The 12,718-nt window shown below is 34.8% G+C and overlaps 3 protein-coding genes and 1 long non-coding RNA gene across 4 annotated transcripts; all 4 read right to left on the bottom strand.

Moving 5' to 3' along the window:
• LOC110265892 (mucin-7-like) lies at positions 4,355 to 5,896 on the bottom strand. Its single transcript, XM_021109430.1, has 3 exons — positions 5,212 to 5,896; positions 4,918 to 5,106; positions 4,355 to 4,819 (listed from the first exon to the last, which is right to left on the bottom strand). Exons 2-3 carry the CDS (start codon positions 4,993 to 4,995, stop codon positions 4,355 to 4,357), a joined length of 543 nt encoding a protein of 180 aa, XP_020965089.1. The 5' UTR covers positions 4,996 to 5,106; positions 5,212 to 5,896.
• Positions 5,891 to 6,727, bottom strand: LOC107610288. Its single transcript, XM_016312355.2, has 2 exons — positions 6,203 to 6,727; positions 5,891 to 6,105 (listed from the first exon to the last, which is right to left on the bottom strand). Exons 1-2 carry the CDS (start codon positions 6,701 to 6,703, stop codon positions 5,914 to 5,916), a joined length of 693 nt encoding a protein of 230 aa, XP_016167841.2. The 5' UTR covers positions 6,704 to 6,727; the 3' UTR covers positions 5,891 to 5,913.
• On the bottom strand, positions 7,299 to 8,870 carry LOC110265891. The gene is made up of 3 exons (XM_021109429.1): positions 8,464 to 8,870; positions 7,513 to 8,365; positions 7,299 to 7,420 (listed from the first exon to the last, which is right to left on the bottom strand). The coding sequence occupies exons 2-3, from the start codon at positions 8,363 to 8,365 to the stop codon at positions 7,299 to 7,301; spliced, it is 975 nt and encodes a 324-aa protein (XP_020965088.1). The 5' UTR covers positions 8,464 to 8,870.
• Positions 9,404 to 10,856, bottom strand: LOC110265572. Its single transcript, XR_002351730.1, has 3 exons — positions 10,603 to 10,856; positions 9,998 to 10,489; positions 9,404 to 9,635 (listed from the first exon to the last, which is right to left on the bottom strand). It is a non-coding gene; the product is annotated as an uncharacterized LOC110265572 (long non-coding RNA).

Below are 12,718 nucleotides of genomic sequence, written 5' to 3'. Positions count from 1 at the left end.
TGATAAAATTATTAATTATTTAATATATTTAATTAAATTATTTTATATAATACATATTAACATCTAAACTATTAATTAGTAGTAGTAATTAGTGTAGAGTCCGTGGAAAATGCTAAACCAATTCATGAGTTAATATAAGTCACATTTACATCATAATGACACACACTATTTTTTTATAATTTTATGACAAACTATATTAACATATGATAAAAAAATGGTTCGGCAGTCTTATATGTATGTCTGAACTTCCAGCTTTGTACTATATTTGAGAATAGCATTTCAATTGATCCATTTTGATCACGTTTTCTGATTTTCAGATGGCACATGGAGGTACAAACTTTGAATTTTATAGTGGAGCAAATACTGGTTCTGCTGAGGCTGATTACCAGCCTGACCTAACTTCATATGATTATGTGAGCAATCTTTTGACCCATCTGTTGCACCTCACCTTACATTTGTTGCAGACTGAATTGATTAACTTCATATAATTTTATGACAAACTAGTAAGATACTCGCGCGCACATACGCACGTTAGAATGACGTAAATATAAATAATTGTTGGTTATTTTATCTAGTGTAAAAAAGAAACGACCATCTTTATTACTTTTAAAGTATTTGTAAAATTTAAAGTAAATTGTAATTATTTCAATTAAAAAAAAAAGGAAGACATGAAGAATATTAGATTATTCTAGTGTTGTTTGTAGATGTAGTGATAATATGAATAATACCATTGTGATTTCAATTCACTCTAGTATTAGGATTCTTTTTTATACTTAAGTAGGAAAAAGTAATGCAAATTTGATTTCTAGTAAGAATATAATTTTCATGATTCAATTTAAATCAAATCACACAAAAAGTGGTCTAATTTTCAATTGTATTATCATGAGTTCTGATATTACCAAAATTATCCTCACTAAAGAGTTAGTGGTAATAGTTAAAGGACAAAATAATTATTTTAAACACACTCTACATGTTCTATTTCAATTATATTCTTTTGGCTCCTAATCAAAGAATTCTCTCCGTAATTAATTTAATTCTCTCAAACATTTTATTAAACTCTAACTTATTAAAAACCTCCAAACACTCTCAAAATTAACTCCATTCATTCAACATTGTTGTTTAACATACTCTTCCTTGTAGTCACTTGGTAAGTTAGAAACAAAAGAACATAATTCATGGAATATAAAATTATACACAAACTAAACAAAAAACATCCCTAATGCCATATCTTCCAAGTGATGTATCCATTCTAATTACACCAATAATGGACGCACTAATTGCTGCAGAGAACTTCTCTATAATCAAGTCATCATCAAGAATAGAGCATCAACGTGTATTCCTAAAAATACAAAAATTAAATGTAAGAAGAAGAAACAAAAAGAAAGAACAAACTTGCAATATTTACCTAAGGCTCATTGGAAGCATCATGTGGACTTTAATATGCGTGTTTTTTGGCCTCCAATGTTCTCTAGATAAAAAAAGCACATATCTTAAGAAGCCATTAGATTTATGAACTAAGGATCATCCTCTGCATCTAATAACTAAACCATGAAACCAACAAAAAAATATTTTTTTTATGAAATTTGTAATTTGCTTTAGCCACTTAAATAATGTTTCCAGAGCCCGTAACTCAAAATCATAACACTGATAAAGTTGGGTCATTAATCACATATTAGTCATTCGACACTAATAAAAACAACAATAAATAAACAAACTGATATTTGAGAAGTTTCAAAAATGTAAAAAAACTTGAATGCGGCCATGAGAATTGAAAATTGCATCAGTTACAATGGTAATTAGCAATGTTCAATTTAGATGGGATGGTATGGGACTTTATGTGAATAACATAATTTAACTATTTTAAATTATATATCACCTCACTTACCTTATTATCAGTCTAGACATATGATATATGTAAGTAACTTAAAGTAAAATTACAATTCTCTTTTATGTATAAAAAAATATTATAAAAGAATAGATGCACCAAAGACAAAGCTGCATCAAAATTTTCTATTTTGATATTGTGACAACTCAGTTCTTACTTAAAATAGAATGAATTGTAAAATAGAAGTTTTGATTATTAATTACACTTGGAGTTATGATTGAAGGGAAAAAAATGTCTTGATATATCTCTCATATCTTCAGTCAACACACGTTAGAATTTCACAAATGAACTACTATAAGTAAGAAATTAGATGAAATCAGTAACTTTGATGCACACAATCAGAAACAGAAAGAATCATTAGGGGCAGATGTGGCATAATAAACACGAATTTAAAAAAGGAATAATGATTTTTTTAATCGTGTATATGAAATTCAAAATGAAATGAAATAAATACCTGGGTATCATAGCCAAAAAACATGCCACCAATTCAAGCAATCACACTATCAAAGAGACAGAATAATTAAAGTACTTACCTAATGATGCATAAATGTAAATTCAATAGATTATGCCTCTTAAATAGAAAATATATATATCAAATGAAATCTAAAAAATAGCAAAGATCTTGAAATTACTTTAAGATCAGACTCTTGTATTTCAAAATATTGCATGAATTCTTTCCAGTAAGAACAGAAAATGCAGCAAGAATTTTTGATTTGACAAATGAACCAATCAAAGATGCACCTAATAGGAAAAAAAGGTTAAAAATAATTAATGTCATCATCTTAACTTCAACTAATGAAAAATAAACAATGAAACAAAATAGTAACCACATTGTGGTATTTCAAGTTCTTTGAGTTCATCAATTGTTGCAATAACGTCATCAGTTACAAATTATTCTTCCATATTTACTGTTGCTTTTTCTTAATTTAAATGAATTAGATGCTTGATAAAAAATTATCAGTATTATCTCTTTTTATCTAGCATTTTTATTCTCTATTTTCACTCATTTTCTGTTATGTATTTTATTGTAAGATAAAAAAATTAGTATTTTCTAATATTTTTGAAGAGGTAATGACCAATTCGGTACCCGAAAGATTCAAACGCTGACATTTTGGTACCCAACTATTGATATTGACAAAAAGGTACCTGAATGATTTAAAATTTTGCCAAGCGTGTCCAAGAGCTTGCCGGAATATATCTCCGGTGAGTACGATGCTTACGTGGTGGCCCGTTTTTGCTGACAAGGTTAGTGTTATATTAGATGGAATTTCTAATTTTAATTATTTTTATCCTACTTGGAAAATAAACTAAACCTAATTTGAACATTAGTTTTGCCCCAAATTAATTTTTCCCTAAAACCCAATTTTGCTCTCCTCGCTCTCTCGTAGAGCACGATCCCAATCTGGAAGATGCAAGCAGCTAGGGCTCGTGGAAAAGGTGGAATCGTGAGAAAGCACTCATCCATAGCCTTCGACGTTGATGGTGGTTCTGGAGTTGGTAGTAAAATCTATGATGGGTGTTGCTTTTGTCCCCTTCCGGTGGTTCCGTTGAAGTCGAAGACAAGTAGCAACCCTGATAGATGGTTTCTACGTTGCCCTCTGTGGAAGGTAAGGTTAAAATGTTGATGTTACGTGAGGAAATGATGCATTCTTCCTGGGTTTATTTTCTCCACTTTTCAGATTTACTTTCCGATCTTCTCTTATTCATGAAATTTTTGTGCCATGCTAGAACACACAAAGATGTTGTGGGTATTTTCAATGGTTGGATGAAATTGAAGAGCAATGTGTGGAAGGAGAAGTTTCTTCGGAGAATAGCAACATGGTGGGCATAGCAGACCCAAAAAAGAAAAGCAGAATCAACCAGGAGGGTAGTGATGGACGGGAAAGGGATAGGATGATGATGGTACTTCCTGTGGTTAATGACATGAAGGAGAAACTGAAGAGGGTTGAGTTCTTGTTGATTGTTATCTGTGTATTGCTTGGGTTAAATCTGTATTTGAGTCTGCTGTGTATGGCTAAGTATGGTCAAATTTAAGATTTTAGGGATGAAATTTTGTTTATTTGTAATGTTCTCCTAATTGTAATTGAGATGAATTAATGGATGCACTCTTATTTGTCTTCTATGACTGAGTTATTGCTTTTGAATTGTGAGCAAGCCATATATAAGATAGGTTAGCCATTGATGAAAAAATGGCATAAACAGAAGCTGTATAAAAACACCTGTCTCATAGCATGAAAACATAATCCATAAGTATCCAGAGTAACATACCTCAGACCCAAAATAACAAAAGTTTTGCCCCAAAAAACCTATCATGGCATAATGACAGTAATGTTGATAACAAGTAATACTAAATCAGGTCCAACATGGAACTAAAAACTAAACATGCCATAATGGCATTTAGTTGCATAGTATCTACATCAAGTCCAACATGGAACTAAAAACAAAATGAAAACCCAAGAAAGAAAGCTATCACTTCTTGATGCTTGCTGAAGGCTTTTTCTTCTTCAAGGATGGGGTGGACATGAAGCCTGTGAACCTGCTCTGTGTGGCTGGGTTTGCTGCTGCCATGGTTTCCCTAGTCACAGTTGGTGGCCTAGAGGATGCTGAATATTGGGCTTGCAGAGTGGGCCTACCCAAAGGACCTTGTGACATTGACCCAGGCCCAGTACTTGGTCCTGCAGCATTGGTTGGTGTGGCTGGGATCTGACAATTAGACCCAGCATCATGGCTGGCAACCCTAGTTTGAGGTGCTGTTGAGGTTGGGGGTCTTCCTCTTCGAATGGTCCTGCCTCTGCCTCTTGTTGGTGGTATTGGTGGTGTTGGCTCTATTGGCCTTGCTGCCACTGGAGGTGCTGGTCCTGAGCTGGTTGCTGGTGTAGTGGCTGCATTAGGGGGTGCAGCAGTTGTTGTGGTAGACAAATCAGCCTCAGTGTTCTGTATGAGTTGGGTGATTAGTTTAGGGTGGGGCTTTCTCAGTTCCAGGTGCAACATTTTGAAAAGAACAAGGTCTGAATTAAAATACAAAAGTTTACCTCATCAGGTTGACTCTGTGGGTGGTTTTGAGTGAGGTTTTCCTCATCTGCAACATGTGCAGCATGTGCAGCCTCCATGGTCTCCTCCCAGTTAGCTTCTTGCTCTCTAGCTTCATCCTCATCAATTCCTTCTTCTTGAGCTGCTGCTCCATTTGATCTCTCAGGGCAAGTCCTACTATTATGTCCAACCTTGCAGCCAGGCAATAAATAAATTAAATCAGTATCCAAACAGTTTATGTATGATTGAATAATATTATGTAAGTAGATAGTAGATAATAAACTTGTTTCACTTACTCTCTTGCAGGTTTGACATGTTATCTGGCCATATCTTCTCTTGGCATGGTATTGGCTCCCAGAGTCTTGCTCGCTGCTGTCCTTTTTCCTTTTCTTGGAAGGTCTGCCAATAGGCCTCTTGTATGGAGGAGGCAGACAAGGCAACCCTTCATGGTGCTCTCAATACTCTTGGCTTGGTATGCTGTTAATGTGAAACTGGTAAGTCCTGTTGTATGCCTCGATGGTGAGCTTGTGATGGACATAGTCTTCAGGCTTCTCATTCTTCCTCTGGATTGCTGCAATACCATGACAGCATGGTAGTCCAGTCAGCTGCCATTTTCTGCAGGAACATGTCCTCTCTCTTGTGTTCACCCTGACTCTATGTTGCCACTTTCTGACTTCAAATTCGTTATGTTCATCATCACCACACCACTGTGCCTCCCACTAGTTAGCTTGTTTTTTTTCCTTCTCTAATCTACTCACTTGTATAGGGGCTATAAGTCCAGTGTAAGCCATCAGTGCGTCCTTGTGAGTTGCCATCGTCTTCATGATATAGAATCTGAGCTCCTCAAGCATTGTCAGTATGATTTTCCCCCGCAGACCCACAATGGTTGAATTAAACGATTCACAGTTGTTGCTAGTCAAGCTATCAACCTTTGGCCATTCAGAAAACTTGCTTCTTGACCATTGTTCTTGCTCAAATTTATCCAAATACTCCCATGCCTATTTATTGATCCTTTTTACATTAGCCATTGCATCCTTGAATTCTTGATCAGTAGTTGCTTTTGCACATTGCCAGAATGCTCCCTTAAGCTCCTTATCCTTCCATCGTTTGTTCATATTTCTCCACATATGCATACAACAAAATCTGTGCTTTACACCTGGCATCACATCCTGTAATGCTGGTATCAATCCCTGCATTCATGGGTAAATTCAGCAGTTAATATTAATACAGTTAAGTTACTCAAGTAGGAATATAAGAACTATAATGATTGGATACACTGCATATTACCTTTTGCTGGTCGAACATGAACACCCAGCCATTCTCATTATAGTCCCCTATGTCAGTATGTAACTCCTCGAGAAAGAATCTCCAATTTTCCTGAGTTTCTGCATCGACAACACCATATGCAATTGGAAATAGCTGGTTATTAGCGTCCTGACCTACTGCTGTTAGTAACTGCCCTCCAAAGTACCCTTTCAGAAACGTCCCATCTAACACTATGAAGGGTCTGCACCCTGCTTTAAATCCTTGCTTGCAAGCAGCCAAACATACATACAAGTTCCTAAATCTAGGCAACCCTTCCTGCTGTGGAGTTGTCCCCATGTTGGCTCTTGACCCAGGATTAGCCTTGATGATCTCATTCAGATAGTCTCTAAGTCTCAGGTATTGATCCTTTTCCGTTCCTTCAATAACATCTTTGGCCTTATCCATAGCCCTGTACATCATCCTCTCATTAACTGAGATGTCATACTCCACCTTAAACCACTCCTGTGCCTCCCTTTGTAACATGTTAGGATGGATTCTGAGTTTAGGCACAAGTTCTTCAGCAACCGAGGCACAACTCACTGACTTACTCTTGTTGTTTCTCGGACAAGTATGCTCATCCACAAATGTTTTAATCTGAAACGAGGCTGGATAGTTGGTCCTAGAACAGTAACACAACCAAGGGCAGTCGGGGTCATAGCAAATCACTCTGCACATCTTCTTCTCATTCCTAAGATAGAAAACCTGTCTCCCAATCTGTATGTTATACTTTTGAACCGCTGCTTTAAAGTGTTCCATGGTCTCAAACTCCATGTTCAACTCCAGAGTAATTTTCCCAAAGGGTGTGTTCGGGTTATGTTGAGGAAAAACAGGTTCATCTTCATCATCAGATCCAGGAGGGCTATACAGTTCATCAGATTCGTATTGGTACATCTCAGGTCCCATCTCTCCATCTGCTCTGTTTGGGTTAGGCACCTCTACCCTTGGTGCTTCATCATCTTTTCCAGGTACAATTCTCTGCCCAGATGGTTGAGGCCTAGGATGATTTCTCCTTGAATTTGTCCTATCCTTTCTTTGTGTTTCTGTATTTGTTAATACATCAGGTGATACTTATCAGCCATCATGCAATATTTATCAAAAAATGCTGTAACAAAACAGAAATAATATGTTTACCTGCTGCATTTTCTGTAGCTGTTTCCTCTGCCCTCAAGTCATCCACCACTGGTTCTTCAAGGTTAACACCTTCATTGGCAACATGTGCATCATAATCATTGGATTCATAAAACCAATACTTATCCAAAAATGATATAACAAAAAAGAAATAATATTTTTACCTCCTGCATTCTGAGTAGCTGCTTCCTCTGCCCTCATCTCATCCACCAATGGTTCTTCATTGTTAGCACCTTCATTGGCAACATGTGCATCATCATCATTCCTCTCATATGTTTGTTCATTTACTGTTTCAGCTTCTAGAGGATCACCCTCAGGCTGTTCAGATTCAGCAGCTCTCCTTTCTTGTGATAAACCACTGGGTGGTGGTCTTGGATGCCTCTTTCTCACCCTCTTAACAACTTTTTCTGGAGCTGCAGGTTGCTTAGTCTCTTTATCCCCATTCCCGTGATTCACATCTTCATTCATAACACCACCCTCTCCGGCCTCCGACTCGTTAACATCAACACCCTTCTCAGTCACAACTTCATTCAAAGTCTTCTTCACAACAACTGTTAAAGCCTTACTCAACTGATTAACCTCGCCAGTTTTCTCACTCACAACTTCAGTTTCCCTCTCATCACCGGGTGGATTGACCTCAACCACACTCTCACTGCTACCAGAAGACACCACATCGTCATTAATGATTTCAGGGTTGGCATCAATAGGGTGATCAAAGTAGAGATGGACAGTGTTGTCGTTTTTAATTGCACTCTCACACATCCTCATCACTTCAGCATCTGTCCTTAGTACTCTAAGACCCTGACCTAATTCGAAACCAGGTTCTAGCCAATACGCCTCATTATATCCAGGGTAACCCAGGTCTAAAAACAACCCCTCAACAAAAAATAAATTACATGTCTCCACATTCACCCTGTGTATCTCAGTGACTAAACCCCCTTCGTATATCACATTCCCATCTCTAACCTTTTTCAAGCAACCCATGTGATGATACACAAACGTAACTAAACGATCCATCTAAGAAATAGTAGAGAGAAGATACAATGAATAAACAGGATGTCACCAGTAAACGTAAAAAACCAGAACTTAAACAAAGAACATGAAGCAGAACGTACCTCTTCGTAGGGTTGCTCCTTGCGAACAATGGTGATCCCACGATGCCACTTGAGAACCGTTACCCTTGATTCGATAATGCCTCTCGCCTTGTATCCTTCTTCTTCGCGCCAAGCTTCGAGAGCAACGTCTCTCCCTCTCTACGTGACCTTTGATTTTCACTAGTGACACACTATTGACACTAACCACAGTAACTCAGTAACTAGTAACTTGGTATATGCTAATTGGGTTTTATGGCAAAATTAATTTGGGGCAAAACTAATGTTCAAATTAGGTTTAGTTTATTTTCCAAGTAGGATAAGAATAATTAAAATTAGAAATTCCATCTAATATAACACTAACCTTGTCAGCAAAAACGGGCCACCACGTAAGCATCGTACTCACCGGAGATATGTTCCGGCAAGCTCTTGGACACGCTTGGTAAAATTTTAAATCATTCAGGTACCTTTTTGTCAATATCAATAGTTGGGTACCAAAATGTCAGCGTTTGAATCTTTCGGGTACCGAATTGGTCATTACCTCTATTTTTGAATATACAATCATTTTGGATAAAATCCCATTTTAAAAAGATACCTATCTCGAAGAAAATTGTAATACATAGACATGACAACAAACTTTATTGACCTTTTTTTTGTCAATTGTCTCTATCTATGCTAGTATCCTCTACCTCGTCAATATAGAAATGTGTAATGAAGGATATTTACACTCAAGATATTAAAGGAATATATAATGAATTTGCCACTCATAAGAAGCGCTATAATTATAGTGCCCAAATTTATTGCCAAATCAAGATATGTTTTGCCTTTGCTGATTTTATCCTAAATTTTAGTACCATTTGAGAAATAAAAAGTAGAAGTCCACTAAAACCAAAATTAATTTCAAACCAAAAGTGTCAAATAACTTTGAAAATCCAGAGGCTGCAATAGACGCTCACTTTCACCCAATTTATTGTCAACTTTGTACAAAGGTTATCCTCCAACTTGAACCTTTAGAAGCCAAAACACAAATAAATGACCAAATATATAAATAAAGGACAATTATAGATTTGATGAAAGAAATTTATTAGAATGGATGAAGTAGTTATCATGTTCCCACCTATCCTCCTAAATATAGAGGTTTGAAAGAGTTAACGAATCTCTTGCAATGAACAAAATTAATTAAATAAATAAAAAACCTGAAAACAGAGCATACACAATATCAGTTAAAACAAAGTCACCAAAATAATAGAATTTAAATAAATAAATAAATAAATAGATAAACTTGATGAAACGATAAGAACTTTTTATATGTGATAATGGAATGTATTACAGAACAATAAAAAGCATATGAAATTTAAGTATGTGAATGAGTAATTAGCTCAGCCAAACCAATTAGAAATTGAATTGGAGTTTGTCAAAACACTATAGGGATAATTCTAAATAGATACCTATTTAATTCACAATTTTCATTGGAAACATATCTTTATCAAACATGAATGACTTAAAACAAACAAATGAATAATAAGTATGATATAGGAAATAAAAAAAGAATGCACACAATATCAAAATGCTGTGACGTATTGTCTGAAAAATCCTGCAAGTGTTTGAAAAGATGTTCTATACGTTGTTCCTCCTAAGGGAAGATAAAGAAAATGGTCAAGAACAAAAAAAAAAAAGAGAGACAGAGATATTAATAAAATGATACACAATATCTGCTTTCTCAAGCTCTTTCAATTTTTTCTGCATAGTTTAAGAAAACACAGGAAATGAATTTAAAAGAAAAATGGATAGCAATAAACTTGGCAAAAAATTCTGATGGATAACAGACAATTCAGAATTTGCAAAGAAGTTTGCTTGCAACAAAATTAGATTCCACTTTATTAGTAAGCAAATCAAAATTATAAGAAAGAAAGAAAGAACCTGAAGGAATTTGATGTCATGATCGAGGCGCTTGAGTTATACAAGAATCCCATGCTTACCTGTGAATTATAGAACCATTACCGACAACACTTTAAGTTGCAACTCATTTGAATATGTCTGAAACCCTAAACTGCAAAACAAACAAAAAATGAATACTTGAAAAAGTCAGCAAAAGAAAAGAACACAAAGTATTGAAACCTGAAGCCCAATAGGGTTAATCCCACTTTGGAATAAATAACTAACAGTAGAAACATTATGCATTTGGAGGAAGAAGAAAAAGTATGCAAGGATCTTTTTCTGCTTTCAAGCGCATGACGTGCAGCAGATTCCAACACTTGTCCAATTTCTGTTTATTGCTGCGGTGGCACGTTCTTTCCCATCGTGCTTCCTCCATCTCTGGGTCGCCCTACTTTCCTGGACTTCCGAAATCTCCTTTTCCATTTAGTCTGACTTTTAAGATAAACTTCAAATCTTCAACTACAATCTCGACCCTACTGGTTGCTGGGATACCGTCCGCTGCTCTCTTCACCTTGTGCTATAGTCTCTGTTGCTAAAACTTCTTCTTTATCTGGGTTCATTCCGTTCTTTCTCCTTCGACACAAGGCTTTTTCTTGCTGCCACATTTACAATTTCCAGCGCTATTCTGATGAACGGGACTGTCCAGCCGATCTTGGTGACTTGAAACACAATTTTCAGTTGGTGACATGAAGAAAAAAATGAGAAGGAAGAGGAGGATCAGAGAATGTGGGGGTGGCGGGGGTGGTGAGACGAAGAAAAAAATTAAGTTTCTTTTCTTTTGTTGCTTTTTAATTTTCAGTCACCAAAAATAAAAGGAAAGAGAGCAATTTGATTTTGAGAATGTAATTGTGCGGAAAAATCCACGCTTCGGCGCACCGGAGGAAACATTGTTCTTTGGTGCAACGTGTCGTCACCACCGATGATGCTAAATTGGGAGAATACTATTCTATGCCTCGTGTATTGAACTGCTTAACTTTTATATTTTAAATAGATATATCACACATAATTATACGTTTCACATTAAGTCACCAAATTAAAAAAACTAAAATCTCTATTTATAAATAAAAATAATGAATTTTTTATGGTTAATATTAAAATATTAACATAAAGGTAAAAAAAAAAAACACACACACACATTTAAACATACGTATTATATATTATGAAAAAAATTTTCTGTACACCACATTCAAAGTATAATCGTAAAACCATTGTTAAATGTGCTACTACATACTTTAAAATACATTGCATAGAATTTTTCATGACTTAGAATAGTATTTATCATTAAATAATAACACAAGAAGCACATACTTTATAATAAATTGTAAATATAATCCAATGTGCAATACTTCTTAATCAATGGTACAATCGAAAAATTTTCATTCAATTGTTCTTTAAGATTTTTTAGGTCTTGCTCTACTTTTGAGATTCCTAATAACAATTCAACACGCAATTAAATAGATGATTGTTTTATTTGGTAGCAAAATGAGGAGAGAATAAAAAAATAGTACATGGTAAATAATTACTTTTGGTATTAGATTATTCATGGTATAAAATTTCAAACTATTACTCGGCAAGTGAAGGTATGCACTGCTAAATAATATACTTTTTCATGAGTTCGAAAATAATCCTAAGCTCAAAAATTAGGAGAATAGAGAATGATAGAAAAACTAAATCGTCTAAAATGTTGAAAATATTAAAATAGCAAATTAAGACACATTAGTATAACATCAAATTATGCATCTACTTGATATGATAGATGTTCTTTTAACGGAGACGATTATAAGAATATTTAATACAACCCCAATTTCTTTTCAAATTAAACAAAAAAAATAATGATCATGTTGCTTAGAATGAAATTTACCCCAATTTCCAACAAAAAGGAGCTCCGCATTTACAATTGATTGGGAGGAACAATAAATAAAGAATTAAAAAAAAATTCGAGAAAAGATTGAAAAGAATGAAAGCAATGAATTTACAAAAAGAAATTAGTGATCTTATACAGCTAACAATTTTCAAACTGTAAAGTTTTGAGATCTTTAAAAAATGAGAAGAGTTTTAAGTGTACCAGAAATACCGGTATTCTAGTTGTTTTAACTGTTGATCTGAATTATAAAAAATATATATAACATATATTAATTGAAATCAATGGTTAAAACAACTGAAACACTGATATTTTCGATACACTTAAAATTTCTCCTAAAAAATGAATTAAAATTGGTTTAGATCAACCACAGCCCACAAGGACAAACATAAGAGACACAATACAATCTTAATTAAATTTTTAACTAATTAATTTATTATCCAAGTGAGAAAAAAAGAAATAAAAAATGAAAAAAATGAA

This window comes from Arachis ipaensis, chromosome B08, assembly GCF_000816755.2.
Source record: "Arachis ipaensis cultivar K30076 chromosome B08, Araip1.1, whole genome shotgun sequence".
NCBI classification, from domain to species: domain Eukaryota; kingdom Viridiplantae; phylum Streptophyta; class Magnoliopsida; order Fabales; family Fabaceae; genus Arachis; species Arachis ipaensis.
The sequence above is the reverse complement of the archived record's forward strand: the minus strand, read 5'-3'. Positions and strand labels throughout refer to the sequence as shown.

Coding starts and splice junctions, on each gene's coding strand:
- LOC110265892 (XM_021109430.1), bottom strand. CDS start 4,995: ATGGAGGCTGCACATGCTGCACATGTTGCAGATGAGGAAAACCTCACT. Junction 4,820..4,917: donor CACAGAGTCAACCTGATGAG/GTAAACTTTTGT, acceptor CAACTCATACAG/AACACTGAGGCTGATTTGTC.
- LOC107610288 (XM_016312355.2), bottom strand. CDS start 6,703: ATGTTACAAAGGGAGGCACAGGAGTGGTTTAAGGTGGAGTATGACATC. Junction 6,106..6,202: donor TCATGTTCGACCAGCAAAAG/GTAATATGCAGT, acceptor CCATGAATGCAG/GGATTGATACCAGCATTACA.
- LOC110265891 (XM_021109429.1), bottom strand. CDS start 8,365: ATGGATCGTTTAGTTACGTTTGTGTATCATCACATGGGTTGCTTGAAA. Junction 7,421..7,512: donor AGCTACTCAGAATGCAGGAG/GTAAAAATATTA, acceptor TTGCCAATGAAG/GTGTTAACCTTGAAGAACCA.